This window comes from Theropithecus gelada, chromosome 2 (genome assembly GCF_003255815.1).
Source record: "Theropithecus gelada isolate Dixy chromosome 2, Tgel_1.0, whole genome shotgun sequence".
NCBI lineage: Eukaryota > Metazoa > Chordata > Mammalia > Primates > Cercopithecidae > Theropithecus > Theropithecus gelada.
This window is the reverse complement of record NC_037669.1, coordinates 73,777,132-73,791,260: the sequence shown is the minus strand read 5'-3', so window position 1 is coordinate 73,791,260 and position 14,129 is coordinate 73,777,132. Positions and strand designations below refer to the sequence as shown.

At 37.9% G+C, this 14,129-nt stretch overlaps 1 protein-coding gene across 5 annotated transcripts in view; it reads left to right on the top strand.

Annotated features, from left to right (window-relative positions):
- Positions 1–14,129, top strand: part of SLC25A26 (solute carrier family 25 member 26) — a 167,847-nt gene that overhangs the window by 142,616 nt on the left and 11,102 nt on the right. For all 5 annotated transcript variants that reach the window (XM_025375303.1, XM_025375302.1, XM_025375306.1 and 2 more), the window contains one exon: positions 8,947–9,016. In XM_025375303.1, coding sequence (XP_025231088.1) covers positions 8,947–9,016 — 70 coding nt within the window. The remainder of the gene's footprint in view (positions 1–8,946; positions 9,017–14,129) is intronic.

Genomic DNA, 14,129 nt, shown 5'->3' with positions numbered 1-14,129 from the left:
GTTGATCGTAGCTTTCATTCCAAGTGAGCCTAAATAAACTTGGGAAACCATCTTTGCACAGCTCATCAGAAAGCCTTGTCCAGTCCAGTAAATGCCATTCCTGATTTATAGGGTTATTTATTGAACCAAGAATGAAATTTGGGATTGTGATGTTTGGCCCATTCATGTTTTCTCCTGTTCCTTACGCAAGGGTAAAATGGTGAAATACAACTTACATGGTAGGTATTCATGTAGGTACCAAACATTTACCTGCCTTCTTTATGTAAGGAACTGTGCAGGGCCCTGTGGGGACTCCAGAGATTAAGGTAATGACGTCCCTCTCCCTTAGAATCAAAGGTGAGATGAGAGAGCTTTTAAAGGGCAATGAAAAAAACAAGTGACTACTTTCTTTTAAAATATTTTTCTGGTGCTTTTTAGGATAAAGGCTTGTGAGTATATCTGTTTCCAATAAATAGGGCTTGTCAGTGTAAGTCCTTCAGCTCTTTTATGTTAACCATTTTTGATAAAAAATCTTTTTAAAAAGATTGTCCCATACTTAAACACAGCAAACCAAGTGTTCTTTTGCAGGCAAAATTATTAAAAATAATCACACCTTTTCTTAGTGACTCATAATCAATGTCATGAGCATCAGTCAAATTGTTTTATCATGACTATTACTCAGTGATATATTTAGATGTTGTCAACGGGTTTTACCCTACCCAAGACTAATGATAAGGTTTGGCTGTGTCCCCACCCAAATCGCATCTTGAATGGTAACTCCCACAATTCCCATGTGTTGGAGAGGAATGCAGTGGGAGGGGATTGAATTACAGGGGCAAGTCTTTCCTGCTGTGTTCTCATGACAGTGAATGAGTCTCACAAGATTTGATAGCTTTAAAAAACAAGAATTTGCCTGTACAAGCTCTCTCTCTGCCTGCCGCCATCCACGTAAGATGTGACTTGCTCCTCCTTGCCTTCTGCCATGATTGTGAGGTTTCCCAGCCACGTGGAACTGTAAGTCCAATTAAACCTCTTTCTTTTGTACATTGCCCAGTCTTGAGTATGTCTTCATCAGCAATGTGAAAATGGACTAATACAACTAATAAGAACCACAAATAGAAAGCTCAGAGAATCCCCAGTCAGAATAAATATCCCCCACATATCTAAAATCTGGCCCACACGTATCCAAAAATATTACTGTATAAATTCTAAAACCTAAATAGTAGTAAGCAAACTGAGCATTTTAGTCCATCTTGCTTTTACTTAAGAATAATCAGTGTCTTTGCCTGTAATTACCAGCACAATCATTAGTTCAAGATTTTCATATAAATTCTTACTATCTTTACTAACTTATCTAGAATGCAAATATCTAAATATCTCAACTAGCCAACATATATTATTGCCAAAAACAAAGTACAGATCAACGCATATAAAAATGATGCTGCTTGCACATCCCAGAACAGTTTCAGTCTAGCTGCCATTATAACCCAAATCAGCCTGTATACCGTAAGGGATTCCTAATTATCTGTTAGGTATATCCGTTTTTAATTATGAAAAGTAGTGCTATATGAAAAATTTATTTTAGCCTTTTAGCCACCAGTGTGTATTGCAAGAGCTACGGTGTGGCCAAATGAAAGCCGAATTGTGGTTCCCATTATGTTTGATATTGTTTTCAGTTTCACAACTTGCTTTTAGAAATCTCTTTTGTAGCCATAGTAGTATGAGAGTACTTCACAGAGAGATGGTTCATCTGATTGAATGATAAAATGATAGGCAGCTGTTGCTTTGTTTTTAAAAATATATGTGCAAAAGCTACGCAATAGCTTGATCAACAACAGCATGGAAGGTATTTACACGAAAATCATTGTCTGCTGTCTGTAATCTGTTATAAACTTCTGGTGGTAAACTCACAGCAGTGAGACCTACCCAGAGGATGATATCCAGAGCAAGCCTAGGTTTGAAAAAACTAAGCATTTTCCTTTCCATTGTCTTAAATTTTGTCATCTGATGTTGCTAATTTTGGAATTGAGTAGATGATTCTGTGCACATACCTATTTTGCTACATGCATAAAATGCATGTTGTCAACGGGTTTACTACATACATAAAAAGCATGTAGTAAACTATCATCATCTTGTAAGGTTGGAAGCGATATAACTGCTTTTGAATAGAGCAGCTAAAGAAGTCCTAAGTTGTACGTTTTTGTTCACTGGAGCCAACACACTTATTTTCAGTTTGTTATTCATAAGACAATAGTGCTTATTTGGGTGGGTCTTTTAAAAGTGAAAAACAAAGCCTTCTCTTCATGCTGTACTTTAGATAGAAGACATCTGGTCTGGGGTTGGGCTCCCAGCCACTTCATAGTATTGTGCCTGGTGTTTGCTTTCTGGCCTATGACTACTGGTGCTAATAGTTATTATCTTGGGGTGGGGGTCAGGGAGCCAAACTACTTCATGCTTTTCTTCCTTTGATAGGCCTTTAGCATTAAGTGAAGAATCACTTGGGAAATTACAACCTGATTGTTTTTGTAGTCATATCACTGAGTATCCTAATGAATAATACAAATATTGTTAATTTAAAAAGTCAAGCTGATGTTTAAAAGTTGCTTACTTTTATACAATAGTTGTTACGGTGAAACTCAACTAGGGTCTGTAGCTTAGTTAATATTATTGTACCAATCTCAGTCTTGTGCTTTGATAATTATACTGTGGAAGCTGAGTGAAGGATATATGGGAACTATATTATTATTATTTTTTGAGATAGGGTCTTGCTCTGCTGCCCAGACTAGAGTGCAGTGATGTGATCACCGATAACTGCAGCTTCAACCTCCCAGGCTCAAGCAATCCTCCTACCTCAGCCTCCTTAGTAGCTGGGACTCAGGCATGTGCCACCACATCTGGCTAATTTTTACATTTTTTTGTAGAGACAGGGTCTCCCTGTGTTGCTCAGGCTGGTGTCAAACTCCTGGGCTCAAGTGATCCTCCCACCTCAGACTCCTGAAGTGCTGGGATTATAGGCACGAGCCGCAGCACTCAGTGGACTGCTCCTACTTTCGTAACTCTTCTGTAAATCTAAAATTATTTCAAAATAAAAGTGTCATACAACCTATTAGAAATGGTTTATAATCAGCCTCTATTAAGGTAGCTTTACTTAAGAAAAATTACCGAAGTGAAACTAAGAACATTTTTGACTTCTGTTCTCATTACTTAAACTTGATATTTCTCATTAATGTAACCATAGATTCATGTGAAAATTTTATTTATACTGTAATTCCAGCTACTTGGGAGGCTGGGGTGGGAGGATCACTTGAGACCAGGAGTTCGAGACCACCCTGGGCAAACATAGCAAGACGCTGCCTCAAAAAAATAAAATAAATTAGCCGGGCATGGTGGCACTTGCCCAGAGTCCCAGTTTCTCAGGAGGCTGAGGCGGGAGGATCGCTTGAGTGCAGAAGTTGGAGGCTGCAGTGAGCTGTGATCACTTCACTGCACTCCAGCCTGGGTAACAGAACAAGATTCAGTCTCTTAAGTTACTTACATTTGAACAGAAAAAGGAAATGGGAGATTCAATTGGGATAAATAAGCAAACAGGGAAAATGTGCCTCTTTGCTTTTTAAATTTCTTATTGTTATTTTGGTATACAACCTCCACCATGGGTTGAGCCTGCATTACTGCTTCTTCACATTTGGGCCCCTTAGTGCCCCTCTCCTCCTCCCCTAATTATTTATCTGCCCTGACAGAAATGATCATTAGACCTCTGTGGCAATGAAATGACTTATTTAGGTTGAGAAATCATGGAAATTTAAAAAAATTTTGGCAGGTTCTTTAAAAAAAACTTTTATAAACCTACATTATTTAAATTCATTTTATTAACTTCAAAGTATTTAGTAACATGTGTATTATGATGTAGTTTGACTAGAAATTGAGCTGCATGTGATAGTGAGGAAACATAATGCTATTTGCAGAATGAACCAGCCTCAGTTTTCCCACTTACTATCTATGTGACCTCAGGCACGTTACTTAAAATCTCCTAGCACTTGCCCCTCACCTGTTTTTGTGGAGACTAATACACTTCTCAACATTGAATGAGATTATACATGTAAAATCTTTAGCATAGTGCCTAGAGCATTGTAGGTAGTCAGTAAATCCCAACCAATATTGTCAATAGTAATCATTTATGTTGTTACCTACACTACATTTTTATTCCACATTCCAGTCTAAAATTATGTGAATGTCATAATCAATATGTAGTCTTCCTGTGAGTAATGTCTTCCAGCTAGAGTATTTTGTTTTTTACAATCCTGTTGTCCCTCCAAATAGATGAGCAAATATGTAATTTCAAAATATGTTCATAATTTTTGTATAGTACTTTTTAGCAGTCAGGTTCTGATGATTGTTGTTTTACGAATTTAAGGTTGCAAATGAATTACAAATGAATAATTGTAATGAATTATTTACAAATGAATAATTTGTAAATAACACTCACCTTTTTACACTGGTCTCAGTATTACATTTCTGAAGTTCTGTATTCAGACAATTCCTCAATTAGAAAAATCATTACAAACTCATTTAAGCAAGTTGTTTCAGACATTTACATAATTTGTTCATTCACTTGGATATTTTAATCATTCCAGTAGAAATTGTGATTTGTGTGTGGAAGTAAAGTGTCTCATGAATGCTTATCTGTGTGTTACCTGGACAACAATATCCTATAGATCCAAACCCATGTGATCCAAACCACACCAGAGTGTCCCATCCAGATCCCAGCTTTCCTACTCACTGTTTAATCTTTGAGTTACTTAACATCTTTGAGCCTCATCTTTAAACAGTTTTTTCCTTAGAGATGGGATCTCACTATGTTAACCAGGCTTATCTCAAACTCCTGGCCTCAAGTGATCCTCCCATCATGGCCTCCCAAAGTGCTAGAATTACAGGCGTGAGCCACAATGGTTTTGTCTATAAAATGACAAGATAATAAGAATTACATATATGTCAGAAGATTGTGGAGAGAATTACATGAGTTGATGTATGTAAAGCGCTTCACACTTGGAACATGGGAAGTTCTGTATCTTCTGTGGAAGTGTGTATTGTGGTTGCTGTTACAGTTGTTCTTTATGTCATGCTTTGTGTTTGCCACTGAAGTTTCTCGCTTTACATGTTTTGAGTCTTCTAGAGATGTTTTGTTTGTTTTAAGGTATTTATTAGTATCCATTTCAAATACCAAATTATTTCTTTATGTGTTTTTTGTAAGCTCATTATTCTGGCCAGGTGATAGTGGAAAGTTACACTTCTCTGTGGAGATTCTATTTTTAAATGTTGTCTTCAGCCATCTGAGTCTATTTTGATTGTGGCTTTTTTTCCCCCTGGCAACCAATTTTTTTTCTCCCTAGATTATGACAGGTGCCTCTGTGAAGCTTTCTCTGTCACCTCACTTCTCTCTTTTATAATCCTCTTCTGCCCCCACCATACCTTCCTCGAATATTAAACCTAGGGACTGTTACTTTTTCTCTCCTTGGCTATAATACCTGACACCTAGTAAATACTTGTTGAATTTATGACTTGCATAACATTTTTGATTTTTTATCACATTCACATCTTGTTGTTACTTACTTTTGCTTATAAACTCAGCATTATTACCAGTATTTCAAGTCTATCTGGAGTAGCCTTCTACTCTTTGGAACCTTTAAAGTTGTCAGTAGATTAACTGAAGGTGACCTTTAGTCATCAACAGAAATCTAGTTTATATTTTGCATTGCTTTTCTAATAAGTTGGTGAAGTAAGTGTTGGTGTTAAAACTGGCATTAACCTGATAAAATACACCCTTTGCCACCTTAAAAGTAAAGAAAAAGCGATTCCACTCTCTTGTTTCTTACTCTTTCTGCAATGCTTATAGGAGCTCTGGAGAAAATAATGCTTTCTATTAAAGCATACAGATTTATTTGCAAACATTAGAGCATTTTCTGAAAATATACCAGATACTCAGTTTAATGGCAATATTATCTTTAGAAACCTGTTTCTAATAAATCTTTTCTTTTTTCGCTTATCTGTTTTCACAAGTAAGATGACAAATAATCTATTTGAGAGCTGCACTCTCAGTGCAGTAAATTAAATTAATACACTTTCAGAGAATCATTCATGTTAGTATGGATAGAGGGAAATGTTGGTCCTCAAACCACACACTGTCACATATTTAATTTGTTAGATAGTTAACATAGTAGCTGTCTGACTTAAGAAAAGTTGTGAAAGTTGACAGAGTAAACAGTACCTATGATTCATTTCCATGGCATCTTCTTCCTCCGCTCAGTGACCTTCACAACCTTCCAGAGATAGTTGTCAGTGAGGAAGTATTCAGAGTAGGAAATTAAAACGAACTTTGCTGTTCTTCTTTTAGTTGCTGTGTATTTGATTATCCCTAAAAATGTCACACCACTCTCAGAAAGTCATTATACTTTTCTAACTATTTAAATTACTATATTCAAGAGGTCTTTTTTGTTAATATTTGTGGTCACTATTGCAATGCATACTATTATGCTGAAGGTCCTACTCAATTCAGTAAGGCAAAAATGAAAATAAACAAGAAAAGTTACCTTAATTGGAGAGGAAAAAGTACAGCTCTCTTTACAGATGATATGGTCATCTATGTTGAAAATTTGATGAGCTCTATAAAAAAAGCTATGAGGTTGGTAACTTTAGCAAGGCTGCAGAATACAAGATCAGTGTACAAAAATCAATTGTATTGATAATCAGTTTCTGCATATTAGCAATGAACAATCAGAGATTGAAATTTTAAAAAAGTATGATTTGCAGTAGCACCAAAACATGTGAAATACTTAAGGATAAATTTGACAAAACCAGTGCAAAACCTGTATACTGAAAACTATAAGACAGTGTGGAGAGAATGTAAAGAAGGCCTTAGTTAAATGAAGAGGAATGTCATGCCTATGAGAAGAAAACCCCTCAACATTAACAGCTGGTTCTCTCCAGAATAATCCATGGATTTGGTGCATCCCAATCACAGTCTCAGCAGGTTATTTCATAGGAATTGATAATCAGATTGCAAAATTCATATGGAAATGCAGAATACTTAGAATAGGTAGAAGAACTTTGAAAAAGAATTTGAAAAACAAATACTACCTGATTTCAAGATTCATTATAAAGTTACAGTAGTGAAGAAAGTATGGGATTGATATCAAGATAGGCCTATAGAGGAGAACAGAATAGAGCGTTCAGAAATAGACCCACACAGATGTGGACAATTGATTTTTGACAAAAGCAAGCGGGCAGTTCACTGGAGAAATTACTATCTTTCCCAGTCACTGGAACAACTGAAGATCCACATGTGAAAACCAAATCACTTCAATCTACATATTGTATGATGGATATAAATGTAAAACCTGAAAGCATAAAATTTCTAGAAGAAAACACAGGATCAAAAAATCTTTGTGACTTTGAGTTAGGCAAAGATTTCTTAGATGTGACACCAAAAGCAAGATCTGTAAAAGGATAATTTGAACTTCATCAAAATTAAAAACTTCCTTGAAAGACGCTGTTAAAAGAATGATGAAAGATACTGTTTAAAGAATGAAAAGACAAGACTAGAAGAAAACATCTGTAAATGAGCTATGTCTAGAATATGTAAAGAACTCTTAAAATTCAGTCATTGAGATATGGTAACCCAGTACAAATGTGCAACACATTTGAACAGACACTTCACCAAAGACAGTATGTTGTGGATGGCAAATAAGTACATGAAAAGCAGCTCAGCATCATTAGGGAAATACAGATTAAAACGACAATGAAGGCCAGGCGCAGTGGCTCACACCTGTAATCCCAGCACTTTGGGAGGCTGAGGCGGGTGGATCACTTGAGGTCAGGAGTTTGACACCAGCCTAGGCAACATGGTGAAACCCTGTCTCTACTAAAAATACAAAAATTAGCTGGGCATGTTGGCGGGCGCCTGTAGTCCCAGCTACTCAGGAGGCTGAGGCAAGAGCATCACATGAACCCAGGAGTTGGAGTTTGCAGTGAGCTGAGATTGTACCACTGTACTCCAGCACTCCAGCCTGGGTGACAGAGTGAGTCTATGTCTCAAAAAAAAAAAAAAAAAAAAAGAATAAAAAGAAAGAAATACTACAACACACTTAGTAGAATGGTTAAAATGTTAAAGTGGTGATGATAACAAGTATTAGGAAGATGTGGAGAAACCGGAACTCATGGGAATGTCAAATGGTACAATTGCTTTGGAAAACAAGTTTGGCAGTCCTTAAAAAGTTAAACATAACTCCCATGTGATCTAGCGATTTCACCGCTAGGTATTTCCCCAAGAGAAATGAAAGCATGTGTACATATAAAAACCTGTATACAAATGTTCATGGTGGCTTTATTTGTAATAGCCCCAAACGGAAAAAATCTCAGATGTCCATCAACAGGTAAACGCGTAAATCACGATATATACATACAACGGAATATTACTAATGAAGAAGAAGTCAACTGTTGATATCTGCATGACATGGGTGAATCACAAAATAATTCTGAATAAAAGAAGTTGGATTTTAAAAATATGTGATTACAATGATATTCTGGGAAAGGCATACTAATCGAATGACAGATCAGATTGTGGGGTAGTGAGGAAGGACAGGAAGGAGGGGTTACATAGGGAGACAAGAAAACGTGTGGGTCATGAGTAAGTTCACTATCTCAATTGTGGCGATGAAGTTTTGTGTGCGCACACACACATATGTATACTCTGAAAATTGTTTCCTTTGAGCACTCTACTGTAGCTGTCACTCTCATTTCTTTGACTTATTTTAGAATGCAGTTAAGTCTTTGGGAAAGTCACTTATGTCATCAGTAAAGAATGCCACCAAAATAGCTTCTCATTTAAGTTCCCATCCCCAGAGCTAACCCACAGGAGGTTCCGATAAATTCAAATATTTAATAACTTGTATTTTTCTTTCTCCTTAAACACAGGCCCTCTGGTCCTGGAGGCAGGATCTTGTGGTGGATTCTTGGCAGTCAGCAGTCTGTGGAGCTTTTGCAGGTGCAAAGGATTATATTATACTGGGAAAGACCTAAGAGGGGGAAAAATGTGAAAATATTAACTGTGCAAAAACAACATTCTTTAAAAATTCCAGGTTGTTTAGATGAAGAGTGCTCCACTGGTTGAGAAAAGAACGTGTCCTAGAGGGGGTAAAAAACTGCTAAAAAGGTGTCTGCCTGAAAGACAACCAATTTGTTTTTGACAAATTTTTCTTTTTCTTTTTATCTTTATTAAAGCCTTCATTCAGGCCCTGGAATGATCTTAAAGATGATTTAGAAAGTCCTCTGTGGGAAGAGACTTGCTGTGGGTGCAGGGCTTACCATGCAGCTGTCTGCCTTGGGCAGTGCTTAGGGGGTTTAAGCGATTTCTGCAGAAGGCAATGATTCATGGTTGGTGTGACATGTTTGACAGCACTGTAGATTAAGTAGTGTCAGGAGAGCAGAGGCTCCTGCATAACTTACTGAAGGCTGAACTGTTCTGTGTAGGAAGTATGGAAATCTACACATCTGGGCATTTTCGAGACATTAAAGCAAGAGCGAGGTGACAATATGCAATATCATGTTATCCATCACTAAGTCATAGGAATTTTCCAGTGAGGCTTTAATGAGAACTCAAATGCTTTAAAGAGCTTAGTAAGTGACACATTTAAAAACCTAAGAGAGAAGTATATTTTGTTGTTACAAAGTTAAATTAGAATTATAGTTGAAATAAAATGGAAATTTGCCAGAAAAGGAAACTTCTAGTTGAGATGTGAAGCCAGTGGGGGAGGTTTAGGGTGTTAACTTCATTGGGAAATAATTATTTTCCAGTTTGTTTAATAGTCATTGTTTTTTTGTTGTTGTTGTCGTGATTGGGAAAACAGAAAATATTCATTTTATAGGACTCTTGATTAATAGACTCATTTGACTTGTAGAATTGGTAATCAACAATAAGAATTTTGCCTCTAGGCATGAAACCAATCCAGATTGATTATGATGATGATTGTTTCCACATGACACATAGTCATTAGCTGTGTTATAATAGGTGGTCTTGATTCATTTTCCAGAGGTCAGGAGTCATTATTCCCCAGTCCCTCAGAGAGATGTGCATTTTTGTAGACACTCTCCTGGGCCCTGGGGACAAAGTGAGCACATAATGGAAATTTAGTCATCCTGGATAAGTAAAGCTACTTTTTAAAGTTAGCAATACTATAAAACTTCCATGTGTTGAAATAAGAAGAACATAGTCTCTGGTCCTATTCCTTAAATACCCAATTCAAAGATTTGCTTGCAGAGACATTGTTACTATTAAGGAAATTTGCATTAATTACAATTTCCTTTTTGGAGTAATACTCTGTAATAGATGCTAAGGACTTATATTGTCAGAAGGAGGGAGAGAAGGGAACTTCCTATCAGACATCCTCTATCTTAGTGGTAGGATCCTACCATCCAGGCCCTTTCAGTGAAGGTGACTCGCCTGGGGAGTGTGGCAGCACAGCCGGTGCTCCAGTGATGCTGGGGTGTGGAGAAAGGGAGCGAGGTGCCCACAGCTATACATCTAGCACAGGCTGAGCTGTGTGACTTACAGGATTGTCAAGTCTCTTTTTGGTCCCCAACTCAGGAATGAGACTTTGGGGCCCTCCTGAGTGCCAGTTCCCTTACCTGTAATGTAGAAGCAACAATTCCTACCTTAGGGGATTACTTCAGGGCTTGAGATAATGTATGGTTAGTACTCTGTACTCTGCAAAACCAAGTCGATATAGGGCACTACTACTATTTCAGTAAGAACAACCAATGTCCAGAAAATGAAAACCTACTTTCACAGGAATTCACCTTCTTGACTGAGTGAAGGAATGTCATATCAATGAAGTTACTGTACAGAACAATCTCCTCTAATAGCTCATACATTTTAAAATGCCTCCAATACAAGCATCTTATTTTTTTTTCTGATGAAGTTCTGATAAGTGAAGGAGTTTGTCCAAGGCCTGCAAAAAATCCGTTGTTAGTAGATCCACATATATTTAGCAAAAGATAAATATATTTCTTATTTATATCTCTTACTGTTTTGAAATTTTATTTGGTACAAATGTTGATCCAGAGGAACAGGGTTACTATTTTAAAGCATTTCTGAAGGATAAACATCACTTGAAAATATTCCAATTTATGAAAAAGCGAGATTCTGTAAGAGTTGCAACATGGTGCCTTACAGAATATAGAAATGAATGATGTCTTGTGAAGTCCCTTTAAAATACTTACACACTGCACTTGCAGACTTTACCCTTACATGGCCATAAAGGCAGTGATAAAACTTGCCCTCAAATCAGAAATCAGATTTCTCATCCCCATGTGCTTTTCCAAGTTTAAATTGGCTAAATCATTGCAGATGAACCATTCTGTGTGCCATCCTTGGCACTCTTTCTTGCTCATGCTTGTTTTATAAACTACTTGGCACAAATATCCAAAAATGTCCCACGAGATTGGAGGTGTTGATGGCTTGTCATGCACAGAAATTCCCTTGGCTTCTGGTCAGGGGTGAAACTAGGGGAAAAAAAGGACTTTGCCAACTTCCTTGCTTCAAGTGAACTTCTAAACATAAACCATAATGCAGCCGAAGTATGACATTTGCTACTATAGTGATATTTGGTGCTCTAGTATATTTTGATCAGTTTCTCATAATAAACACCTCTGTACATTCTCTAGGAGAAAAGGGGGTGGGGGAGAAAGAGGCGGGGAAGGAGATTGATTGCAGTCTCTCCATGGGTTAGAAATTCTAGAATAGGATGAGGGATTATTTGGGTAACAAATGAGAAGGCCTGACACAATCTCTATTAAAATACAAACAAAAACCACTTTCCTTCTTGTTGATGTGGAAGTCTTCCACATCTGTCTGCTTCACTGGAGGTCACACGTAAGAGGGGCGTGGTGGTGCTCTTGTCCCTCCCAGACTAATCAGGAGCAGCGCAGGGTCTGGAGGAGAAATGAACGGCAGCAAGGGTGCCCAGGGGTGGGTCTGGGGACTTCCCCACTGCTGCCCCCACGTTGTCAGCCGTTGCTTAGAGGTGACAGCTCCAGCCTTACTGTAGGAAGGTGGCTACTTTGTCTTTATGGCGGGGAGGGGCGGTTAGGGAATCTGCATTTGTTCCCCAAGGAAATAGATATAATTTTATCATAAAATTTTAGTTTCCCCTGAATCCTGTCCTCGACAGCAGTTAGCCTAACATTCAGTAGAAACCTAACTCCAGTGGAGACCGTAGAAGACTGTTTCATGGATGCTTTGAACACAAAAGCAGCCTGTAATTGCTGTACCAAATGATTATTTCCTGTGTCATATGTTAGAATGTTCCTTGTATCTATCACCAGTAGCTTACAATGCCCTTAAATAAAACAGAAAATAACTACATTTTAACTGAAAGTCCTGGCCCCCAGCCCTTACCCGTTATGACCATTATTCTATTCTATTATCTTCACAAGTCCTCCTTACAGCCTTACAAAAGCATTGTGAGATCCGCGAATCAGAGAAATCTTTGATATTTGAAGACGGGCAAATTGATTTATTAGTAACACATAAAATACAGCTTCTCTCTCGGTAGTAAAGTTAGAACCTATTTGGAGCATACGTGTTTCTGTCTTAACTTTTCTTCGTATTACTTTCATGAAACCTAAATCTCCAAGAGAATATTGGCAGGCATCCACACTAAAGTAATGGTGGTAGACCTTTGCTAATGGCCAAAATAAGTTTGATTTGCAGTAACTAAATTTATTAGATGTTCCTTATCAACCTTTAGGTCTTTTTAATTGGTTTAGGATCGTTTGTGAACATTTTCACATATGAAAGTGAGTTTTAACCATTGGACAAATTTTAATTTGTCTTATATGTCAAAGTCATTATGTAGTGGAACAAGTGATACTTTTGGAGTCATGATACATGTGACAGTCCCAGGTCCCGCACCAGCTGTGTGGCCTGGGCAAGTAAGTTGGGTGTAAGATGGGAATAGTAACCCTATGCAAATGAGATCAAATAATCAATGTGCCTAGTGCATTCCTGGCATGCCAGATACGAAGTAAGCACTGCAGATATTAGCTCCTACCTTTACTTTTCCCTGCCTTTTAGAGGATGAGTTGAAATTTTCAGTTTATAACTAGAAAATTTCACTAGAGAACAGGACTGTATATTCACTAGAGAATAGGACTATATATATTTTCAGTTTATAACTAGAAAATTTCACTAGAGAAAATTTAACTAGAGAGCAGGATACCAATTAAGCATTTTTGAGTGCCTGCTGTGTGTGTGCTGGTCTAGAGATACGAAGAAAAATCACTCATTAGCTCTGCCCACCCAGGAAAGAGTTATTTTTTTGATTACTGCTGTGAGCCAGATGCTGTTTCAGACGTGTTGCGTAGGCCCATTTAATTCCTGTGTCATACTACTGTCTGCATTTTACAGATGAGAAAACTGAGGCCACTAGGAGACCAGTGGCTGAGAGTCCCAGTTCCGGAGTCAATACAGACTTAAGATCCCGTCTCAGCTCTGCGCTAAGTAAAATCTTCAAGTTTTTAGCCTCCGAAAGCCTCAGTTTCCCCACCTGTAGCATGGGGTAGTAGGAGTCCCTAGCTCATATGGTGCTTCAGCTCCAGAATAAGTAATTACCTAAGGCTGGACAACTGGTAGAGCAGGGATTTAAACGTTGGTCTTTCCATATCCAAAGAAGGGTTCTTTCAGGCTAGACACTGCTGCTGGTGAGGGAAACAAAACCAAATACATTATTTCGGAGTATAAGAAGTTTGAGATTGTAAAGTTTGTTGCCTTTGTGTCTTGTGTCTTTTTCCCTTTTCTTCCTTTCTTGGGGGAGATGGGGAGGGAGGGATGGATGGACGCATGAATGGATGGATGGATAGATGGATGGATGGATGGATGGATGGATGGACGCATGAATGGATGGATGGATGGATGGATGGATGGATGGATGGATGGATGGACGGATGGACGCATGAATGGATGGATGGATGGATGGATGGATGTTCATGGATCCTGTTGTGTAACTAAAAGTATATTTACTTTTCCAGGGCAGAATATATGGTTACAAGAGTAGGATTTCAAGACCAAGTCCACAGAAATTTAAAAGACACAAAGCTTA